This window comes from Calonectris borealis, chromosome 1 (genome assembly GCF_964195595.1).
Source record: "Calonectris borealis chromosome 1, bCalBor7.hap1.2, whole genome shotgun sequence".
Lineage (NCBI taxonomy): Eukaryota > Metazoa > Chordata > Aves > Procellariiformes > Procellariidae > Calonectris > Calonectris borealis.
Window position 1 is genome coordinate 61,095,515 of NC_134312.1, and position 10,735 is coordinate 61,106,249.

The 10,735-nt window shown below is 48.2% G+C and overlaps 1 protein-coding gene across 1 annotated transcript; it reads left to right on the forward strand.

Moving 5' to 3' along the window:
• The first annotated feature begins 1,427 nt into the window (after window positions 1–1,427).
• CKAP4 (cytoskeleton associated protein 4) lies at window positions 1,428–9,604 on the forward strand. Its single transcript, XM_075156966.1, has 2 exons — window positions 1,428–1,808; window positions 6,494–9,604. Exons 1-2 carry the CDS (start codon window positions 1,446–1,448, stop codon window positions 7,823–7,825), a joined length of 1,695 nt encoding a protein of 564 aa, XP_075013067.1. The 5' UTR covers window positions 1,428–1,445; the 3' UTR covers window positions 7,826–9,604.
• Window positions 9,605–10,735: the final 1,131 nt, after the last annotated feature.

Here is a 10,735-nt window from a genome sequence, read left to right on the forward strand (position 1 = left end):
AGACAGTAGAAGAGGACTTATGTTGTATTTTTTCAAGTTTGCACAATCAAGGAAGTATATGATAACAATTTAAGATACAACTGCTCAGTTTCTTAAAAGAGTTTAAGCAGCATTTTGTGATGCTGGAAAATTCGAGGGATTTTCAAAAGAAGTTTTAAAATTATTCCCATATGATACCTCCCTTCCACCCAAACACGCTGTAGAGCACGTTCTCCTCCCCTTTCCACCATGTGGAAGAGTACCCACCCCCCAGCCCTCTATTACCAGTGCCCTAAAATTGCAGCATCAAGCCCACTCAGTTCCCTTGCATAAGGATCCTCTATTACACAACCAGATGCATTTCCCCCCCCCCAATATGACCACTAATTAATTCAATGCACAGCAGACCGATTCCTCCACCAACGCCTTATCCCTCTGCTCTGCCTTGCTCTCCTCTTCCCCACTCTCCTCTTCTTGCTGGCATATCCGAATCAGTCAGCTCCCACCTTGCTCTAATTTGCCTCCTTACAAGCAGGAGAAAAAACGAGAGCACGAAGAAGATCAAATGGCGGTTCAGTGCTCCGCGCCCTGGCAGGCCCAGCTGGAGCCAGCGGTGCAGGGGAAGGCCTGCTCAGCCTTTCCTGTCCTGCGCCGGGACATGCTCTGTAGGGAAGATGAACGCAGCGGGTTCGTGCCGACGTGGTGAGGCAAAAGAGCATGCTCGGAGCCCAAAGGCTCCGCGGGGAATTTTGGTGTTCAGCTCCCAGCCTCTACCGAGTGCGGTCAGACAAAGCAGTCCGTGAAACCGGTGGGAGTTTGTGTCGGGCCAGAAGCATTCCTGCCAGTCACGGCAGCTGTTGTGTGCCCGAGGGACCAGCCTGATGCCAAGTCTCTGCTCTAGCGGCACTAGAAACGGGGGGGTGGGTTGCATACGGAGAAAACAACTTTTTCTCCACGCCTTGCTCTCGGAGCTTGCCGTAACCCTATCAGCCGAAATCACAGTCACGCAAAACAGAAGTTGCATGAGGCGGGAGCCCGGTGCGCTCTGCCACCAAAACCACATGCAAGACTAAAAACCGGCAGCAGGAGGGAGCTGGGCCTGGGGACACCTGGGGGCCGGGAACCGCGAGGGGGGAAGGCCCGGCGCACCCTGCTGTGAGACCCCCGGGCCGGGTCCCGCGGGCAGACGTGGCGAGGCGGCCCCGGTCGGGAGAGGGTCTGTCACCCCGGCGCTGGGCGGGGGCTGCCCCTCCGCTCCCCCGTCCCCTTGGGGCCGAGCCCGTGTGCGTGGCGGCTCCCCCCCGGAGGGACCGGGGCCGTCCCCGTGTGCGTGGCGGCTCGCCGGGGCGGGGCGGGGAGCCCGGCGCTGCCCGGGCCGGCGCCCCCGCCCTCCTTCTATCCCTCCCTCCCTCCCTCTCCCGCTCCCGCTGCTCCCGCTCCGCGCACGACGGCGGCGGCGTCCCGCCATGTCGGCCGCCAAGCACCGGGGCCCTAAGGGGGGCAGCCCGCCCGCCGCCGCCGCCGCCAACGAGCGGGGCGCGCAGCCCGGCGGCGCCGAGGAGGCGGCGGCGGCGAAGAAGCCAGCGGCGGCGGCGCACGGCCGGGGCGGCAGGGCCGCCGCGGGGGGCGGGGGGGGCCGCTCCGGCGCTGGCCCCCGCCGTGGCTGGGCGCTGCTGCTGGGCGCCGCGGTGGTGCTGGGCGCCGCGCTGCCCGCCGGCTGGTACGTGCGGCAGCTGCGGGAGGAGGTCGGGCGGAGCACCCGGGAGAGGGAGGCCTCCGGCCGGCAGCGGCAGGAGCTAGCCGCCACCCTGGACGCCGTGGTGCAGAAGGTAGCGCGGCGCCGGGCACCGTCGGGGGGCGGGCGGGGTGCCCGCGGGGCCGCTCCGCGGTGGCGGCGCCGGCAGCGGGCGGGAGGGCGGCCTGGGGCGCGGGGACCGTCGGGGCGCTCGGCATTGCTCGGCGGGGCGCGGGCAGCAGCCGCCCCTGCAGGAGGGAGGACGGGGGCGTTCACCCCTTAAGTAAGCAGCCGCGCAGCGCTCGGGCAGCCCGGCTTGCGGGAAAGCAAATGTGTCCCATTCCCCCCCCTCCGCCTCTCCCCACTCCGTGCTCCCTCCGTAAAGATGCTTTCATGGTATTAAAGGGACAAATCGAGCTTGGGCCGCGGTTTTCCCAGCGCCTGCAAACGTGGCCTCAGTAAGCGAGAAATCCCTGGCAGGCAGCGCAGCGCGGGGCCGGGGCGGGGCGGGACCGGAGCCCGCGGCGGGCGGGCGGGCGGCCCCCGGGGCAGCCCGCAGCGGCGGCCGCAGCCGGCCCTTCGCCGAGCTTGCTCTTCCAGGGCTTGGGCGTGAAGCCATTTTATGTAATGCAGTCAGCACGCTTACGTGTTGGCAGAAGCGCAGACCTGTAGTTTCAAGAGCCTGCTGACGGTAATTTTATATCTTAGACTCTTGCAAATCATTTAAAACCGAGTGTGGCAAATGGGCTGCTCTTTGTCGCCACGTCGAGCGGGCAGGTGTGCGTGCCAAGGGAGATGGTGTGGCAGTGCGGTCGGACGTGGCAGGATCCTGCCTCGACATCCCCGTGCGCTCTAGAAAACAAAACCACTACCAGCTTCACCGAACAGCAGAGGCAGTGCCAGCAATGCCGCTCCTGCCTTCCACGTTCCTGCTGCAGCCTCCGGCCGAGGGAGCGAGACGACGGAAGAGCTGTGAAGTTGTTGGCAAAGGGTGTGGCTCAAAAGAAGTGAAAGAAATGCTCATTTCTCTTCCCATTTTTGTCACTCAAGTTTATTAGCCCCCGAGGTAGAGTTTCACAAACACATGTCCATCTGGATATGTCTTAGGGTGCCTAAAACCTTTAAAAAATGGTGTATGTGAAGGCATATCGTCAACATACAGTTGGGCTTCTGTCTAGGGAGTAGGTAAATTGGTTGGAAAGTAGTATGTAAAGTTATGACTGAGTCAGATCAAAGAAAAGGAAATTCTTGTCTCAGCTTGACTGCTTTCTGCACAGTGAGCCATGAAGATTCCCCATGTTCCCCACGAGCTTGGGCCCGGGCCGGTGGGGGGGGGACAGGGCGGTGGGACCGGTGCAGGCAGAGATCCTCTGGCTGTTCTGTGGCGTTCCCGGAAGCGCAGTGGCCTGCACACGTGGAGTTTGTAGGGTCAGTCTTGGTGTTTTCTCTCCCTTACAACAAGGAGGAAAAGGAAAACTCGCATGAGGGGGGAAAAAGGTTGTAAAATGCAGGGCTATAGTGTTGTTTCTGAAGTTAATTTTAAATCCTGGGTTTTTTACTCACTGATGACTGGGCTGTGATTTGAACTAGCAAGGGTTGTTGTTTTTTCCTAGTTTTTAAGGCACTTTTACAGGCTCTTTGTATGAAGGAAGACATTGCAATGGCAGGACGTACAGGACGTAAGATTACAATACATGAGTATAGAACCCAGATGTATGTGCAATATGTAAGCCCTTCCAAGCATAGGAAAGGGTACAATTTGCTGCCTCCATCTCCGTGTTGTTGCAGAAAATCCTAGGTATATGTTACCTGTTCTAGGAGGGAGGTATATACCAGAAGTTTAAAATAGTTTGTTTCAAAGAGAACTGAAACTATTTGCCTGTATATAGCAGAGGGCTGATGTTAGACGTACATACAGTAGTGCAAGAAAAAAAGTCGGGGGAAGAGATCATGCACAGTTTCAATGTAACCCTTTGCTTGCTGTGGTTTGGTGTGGTCTTTACAGAAGGATGTACTTGAGGGAGAGGAGACCAGGCTGTATTTCATTGCTTTATGAAGTGTAGAGTCCTGCATTGTACTTTTGGAGTGCTGTCAGTGCAGGCTGCTGTCTGGAACTGGCTTTCCCCTTCGGTCTTTTACTGCAGAGGGCTCCTGTCAGGAGTACACGTTACATAAACTCTTCTGCTTTACGCATCAGCAGTAGGAGGAGAAAGGAAATGATGTGGAAGTTTAGTCTTTAATATAGCACAATTCTCAGAGAGGCCAAGGTTGTTTGGTGTTTGAACACAAGATAGTATGACCGGTTAGAGAAGACTTAGTTGTTAGCTATAGACATGTTTTTATGTGCTATTTATGACGTTAAACCTCGCAAGGGCTATGGTTTCAAACCTTACCAGCCAGGAACACCAAACAGGCAAACTCACACGTAGGTGCACACACAAACCAACTGTGCAGTGAATATGAACTATTACTTTGAAGTTGCAAGTTTTACCTCTCTCGTGCAAAGGTTTGATTTGGGCCCTGGTGGCTCTTGGTTAGGACAGATCAGATTAGAAGCTGGTCTAAGCTGAAGACCTTGGTCCATTTTATTATATCAGAGCCCTCCGATCTTCAGGTGGCTGCCCCAGCTGGAAGTATAGGAGAATAGCTTCAAGTTACACCATGAGCATTGCCCAAATGCAGTGGAGGAGCAGGTATAAAGTACTTCCACTGCGGAGGGGTGGGATCCCTCTCTGTCAAACCTACAGCAGTGGAGACCTGGCCCTCTGGAGAGTTCTCCTGGGCATTTCTGATGCCTTTTCTGAGACTAACATTTGAAGATGGTTAATTGCAAATACAAATTTCGTGATTTGGTTGAAATGTGTCAAAGAAAAATAAATTCTAGCATAAGAGGGGGTGGAGAACTTTCCTGTGCTCTCCTCCTAGATTTCTGAAGTCCATTTATAATAATACAGAAAAAGCTGTCTATGTGGAAAAAACCAGAATGAACGATAGTTAAGATGTAATGAAAATGAGGCTGGTAAGTCAGTGTAATGGCTGGTGTCTGTCCTGCTGCAATACACGTGGTAGTACTACCTGCTCCCCCCTACCCCAGCTCATTTCTAGTTTCGTATGTAAGCACTAGAGAATACAAGTATAGAGAATGGAAAGTCATTACAAACCTTTTTACATAAGAGGGGGGAAAAGGAAGTCATCTTTATGGGTATTCTTCAAACTGCGGGGATCTACTGGAGCAAGGGCAAGTCTTATGGCCAAACTCTACAATCCTTCCACAGTGTAGACTTCCATGAAAACCAAGGAGGATTTGGCCTGGGATTTAGTCTTGCAAAAATACATGTGAATAACTTAATTTCTAATTAGTAAGTCTGTTAGGTCTTGAGATTCATTTCTAGGTTCAGAGGCTGACTGGGAACCACTGGAGCCTCCTTCAGTGAAAAGGGAAAAAAAAAAAGGAAGCTTTGTATATTTCTTTCTAAGAACATATAAAATATACTTCCTTCTATTTATAAAATAAAACCACCCCTCCAGCTGTGTATCTAATCAGTAAACATGGCAACCCATGTGGCATGACTGATTAATATACCCCTCAGACATAGGGAGTAGCATCAGGCAAGGCAACATGCATTACTCAGCACTTGCTATCCTGCCAAAGCGTTGAGGTATTTTCTACGTGATGGATTCCTGTTGCAGCCAGTGGGAGTTCTTGCATTGCTTTAAAAAGTTTAAAAAAATACAACCCACACACGCACAAGAAGATTTCTCCACAGTCTTGAGACTGATACTCTACTTGGCCTCAAAATTAAGTAACGTATGCTTCCCCATTGGTGTGCCTGGCTCTTATCTTTAAACGTGAGAGTAAATGTATGTGGCGGCCACTCACCCCTTGACCTTTTCCCTGTTGCTGCTACTAAAACCAACGGTAGTTTTTGTAATTGGGAAGCTTAATAGCATACCAGATCCAGTAGTAACAACTTTCTGGGAGTATTAACCTGAGATAGATGCAAGTCAGTCCCCTTGGCAGCTGCTATAGCTTTGTTCTCTGCCTGTGTACGTACATGTGCCCCTGTTCACTAAGAGCATGTGGGTGTATGCATGTGTGTGAATAATGAGGTACTAGGTATTTAGAACATTAAAGCCTTTCTATGTTTTTTATTTCAAAAAATAGTTAACAAGAAAAATCTGTGTCTCCATTGGTGTCCAGGAGCAGCAAAATGTCATATTACTACTGCCATTCCCCAGCCATTCCCAGCTCCCCTTTCCCCCTAATTTTTCCTGTTACTCTTTCTTGTCTACTTTGAAACTTCTTTCATGTTCAGGAATTGGCCTAGGGTCTGATTGCCTGCTAAAGTCTAACCCCAGCTTTTCTGTATTCAGAAGCTGATGCCAGATGTTCTTTAGGCTTTTTTCCCCCTCCCTTTCCTCCCTTAGGGACTCGTGGCCCATGGAACCAGGAATCATATAGGGGAGGGATGGCTCGGGATGCAAACTGGAGACTTGAGTTTGATTTTCACTGCCATGGGTTTCCTGGATCGTCTCTGGCAGGTCAGTGAGGCCAAGGATTCTCAGCAGATGTGTATATCTATAGAGCTGTAAGGCTCTAGATGCTGGGCTTTTTCGTGTCTCCCGTATCTGTATGCCATAGGGTCACCTCAGGTAGGGAGCATGAAGGATTGATTGCAAGGTGATTATTTCATATGGTAACAAGGGCCATAGACACAAAGGGTAATGATGTAGGTAAGGATGAAATTGTAAGTATTAACATGTGGATTTCTGTTTTAGGTGCGTTCCCTTCAAGCCACATTTGGAGAATTTGAATCCATGATGAAAATTGCTCAGCAGAAGCAGGAGGTTACTGAGAAGGCTGTTAAACAAGGGGAGAGTGAAATAAATCGGATCAGTGAAGTGCTTCAGAAGCTGCAAAATGAAATTTTGAAAGACTTGTCTGATGGCATCCACATGGTGAAGGATGCAAGGGAACGAGACTTCACATCTCTGGAAAACACAGTGGAGGAGAGACTAACAGAGCTAACCAAGTCTATAAATGATAACATTGCTGTATTCACTGAAGTCCAGCAAAGGAGCCAAGATGAAATCAACAATATGAAAGTAAAGGTTGATTCACTAGAAGAGGCAGATGTGTATAAACATGAAATTAAGGTGCTAAAAGATGCTTTTGATGAGATGCAAGCATCCATGAAAACCAAAGAAAAGGACATAGAGACCTTGAAGAGTACAATAGACTCCATGGAGTCTGATGTGTATACTGAAGTGAAGGAGCTAGTCAACCTCAAACAAGAACATGAGAAATTCAAAGAGGCTGCGGACACTGAACACCTTTCCTTAAAAGCTTTACAAGAGAAAGTTCTGAGAGCTGAGGATTCTATTATGCAGCTCCCTAGTGACATTAAAAGACTCGATGAAGATTTACTGCAAGTTAAAGCCGACCTCAACAAATGGGAAGAAAATGAACTCTTCAGAAAAGCATTAGAAACTTTTGGGAAGAACAGTGAAGGACTGGAGTCTCGATTGAGGCACATAGAAGACAGCCTGGAGTCTCTAACTTCTGTTGCTGCTCAAAACAGTGAAAAGTTGCAATCTTTCCTTTCTAAGGAGGCAGAATATGAGAATAAGCTCAGTGCCCTAGAACAAAGCGTTACTGCTCTTCAGGGGATCTCGGATATGGACGTAACTTCAGTCACAGATGTTCTGAAAAATCTTGGTGAATCACAGACCTCGCTGTACAATGATGTGGAAAACTTGAGGAGAAGCATCAGTGACCTGCCATCCTCCGGTGCTCTTCAGGATGTCCAGAAGCAAATTAGTATTTTGTTGGATCAAGGAAATCTTCAGACCAGTCAAGCACATGCTCAAGGTTATCTTGAAAAATTTTCTTCTGTGGAAGGCTCTGTAGATGAACTGAGATCTTCTGTCAGCCAGGTTGATTCCGATTTGAAAATGATAAGAACTGCAGTGGATAGTTTAGTCTCCTACTCAGTGAAAATTGAAAATAATGAGAACAACTTGGAGTCTGTGAAGAGCTCAATAGATGACCTGAGGAATGATCTGGAAAGGCTGTTTGTGAAAGTAGAAAAAATTCATGAAAAAGTTTAGGCAGCGGTGCTCCTTGTGCAATGGATTAAGGAGAATAGCTTTTGTATGCCCAGTTTTTTACTCTTTTTAAAAGCAATTTGATACCTCCAAAGAGAATAAGAATACTTTAATAATAGAGACAGTTCTGCTTATTTCCTTTATTTCTCTTTTGTGTAGTGTTTTTGTGTTTTTTTTTGTTTTTTTGTTTTTTTTTTTTTTTAATTTGTTTTAAGAAATCATGAGTTTAGTTGGGGGTTGAGTTTCTAAGGGCTCATCTTCTCTATAAAGTTGTACGGCTGTAACTGTAGTGGTGTAACAAAGGCACTACATCCTCGTTAGCATGGGCACATACTTAACGGCATGAAGGTGTTTCACACTATGACACTAGATATCCACACAGAAGGGCTACAGCTGTTCTGGTAGGAAAAGCATACTGCTGTACACACTGAGAGTTTTACTGGTATGTTTTGGTTTAAGGAACAAATGAACAAAACTACACCCCTATCTTAACCTGTTTAGACCAGTAAACTTAAGTGTGGACCAGGTTTGAAGCAACTCATCCGTTTCTGCAGTTTGAGACTCAGCCATGTGGTCAGTTTACCAGGTGTCAGTTGAGCTGTAGCATATTTCTGTCAGTCCTTAATCTGTACCAAGGAGCTAACAAGGGGTTAGCTGAACCCCCCGAAGGGAAGGTTTGAGGTAAGTGGCATTGCTTGGGGCTAAGACCTAAGAGAGGTGTTCCAGCACGTGGCTGGAGAGATTCCTTCTTTGTGATCACAGGCTTCCTTCCCAGCTTCTTCGGCTGCTGGTGCAGAAGATCAGTGCTTAGAAGGGACATCTGAAGGATGGGATTAGTTTCAAGAGAGTACAGTAACGTGTTTGTCACATTACATGATGAGGCTGTGTCTTTCCTGGAAAGGCCTAATTTGTCTGTGATACAGGATTTTCTGTAAAAATGATCATGAAGTTGAATGAGGAAAGAGAAGGACTAAAATTGCACCTCCTGAGTTCCATGTATAGGAAACATGCTAACGATAATAGTACACTCCAAAACACACAAGGGGGAAAATCACCATGAAATCAGCAGAATTGCTTCTAAGGCGTATACATTTCCAAGTTTTCACACAGCTGACAGTGACCTGAACTCTTGTTACACATTCAGGACTTGGTGCCTGATTCTTGTCACCATTGTTGTCACCGGGTGCCTGCCTAGGGCATTGGTAGCAAAGGATCCTTCTAGGAACTGGTTGAGAGTGAGGAAAAAGTGTCATAATTCTCTAGATGCTCATTTAAAAATCACTTCCTCATTGAACTTGCTTGGTTTTCTGTCTTTTTGGAAAGGATTTCTAATATTCCTCCTTTTCAAGTTTACTTTTGAACTTTATCCAAAGATTTGGTAAAGGGATCTGCACACGGATACCTTGGAAATAGGTTGTGCGCATCACACCCACCCCAGCCTGCACTAGCCAGGTCCGTGGCTACGTTAGAAGAAGATTTCCTAGAAACAGCACCTCCCAGAAGTGGTGTGCTTGTGGGAACAGCGCAGGTGAAAAGGAGTTCTCCTCGGTAAAAAAGATACTGAACCGTATCTAGTGTTGTTCCCACTGTAAATAGGAAAGAACTGCTGGCAAAGAAAGAGGGACCCACGGCATTAAGGTAACTTGTCACTGTTGGAACTGCACTGTTCTTTGTTGACTTCTCAAGTTCTTGAACAATGTTGTTTAGGTTACTGTGAAATGAACTGTATGGCTTATTTGCGGTATTTTTAATACATAATAAACATTTGGAATATTCTTTGCACCTTTTTTTGATTGCTGCTTACTTAATGTTGTGTGTCCCAGGATGCTTCCAGTGGGGTACAGGAAAGGGCTTGGAGGAAGAGCCAGATGTGACGCAGCCCTATACTTGTTCTCAGCTTTCACAGGGGATCGTGGAGGCAGTCCTGTTCGTTATGGTTACAGAGGAACTCTTGAAAACAGGATTTCAGCCAGTTCAGTGCAGTGGTATTGACCAGAGTGCACAGAAGTCTGAGATGTGAGGTGTGAAATAGGTGATTTGTGCAATGAATGAACGCCATGTCAGCCACCATCAGCCATGCCCTGGTAAGACTTTCTGAATGCCCGAAGCATGTAGAACAGAAATAATGTACAGAAAGGACCTACATAATCTTTCCAAAGTGACTGCTCCTTTTGAATAGCTTTGAACACTGGATTACAAGGCCCATACAGTGATGCCATCTTCATGAAGGATGCCTGGCTTTCAAAACTTGGGGAAAGGGTGATTTCATTTTGATTGCCTGCGAAGATGATCCCAAGCTTGCCATATAAGCAGCTTTGGAATGGTGAGAGCCAAATCTTGTTGCCCCTGTACAAGGCTGTGTGGTGCTCAGTTGCCGGCTGGGGTTAAACCACGACATGCTTATAATGTTCGTAAAGGAGTGTGGGCATCATCGTGTCCTAGCAGTTCCTGAGGCCAAATTCACAGAGATAGGTAATATCTGTTATTAGACTACCTGTATGTTCAACAAAACAGGTGAGCACACAAGCCCTTCCATCTAAAAGAGATTTGACCTGTTGACCAGGTTGACCTGAAGCTGGTGATGAGCACGCAGTGGCTTTCAAGAGTAGTAGCAGCATGATGAGGGAACTTAAAGCTGCTGTAAAGCCAGCAGTGCAGCTGGGCCAAACTGGATCTCAAAGATTAAAGGAAAAATTACTAGTTACACTTCTAGTAACTTAAATTCTATGGCAAACTATTGAAATTACTTATTTCACTAAATAAGGATAATAATTCTCTGTAAATAATATAGCTGGAGGCAGGCACGGTGGCAAGGATCCCTTGGTGGGCTGGAGGTTCAGCTTCTATATTTGGCTTGACCGCCTCACTGAATACAATCACTTCGTAATTCCCTCACAAATGCTCACAGTGCAC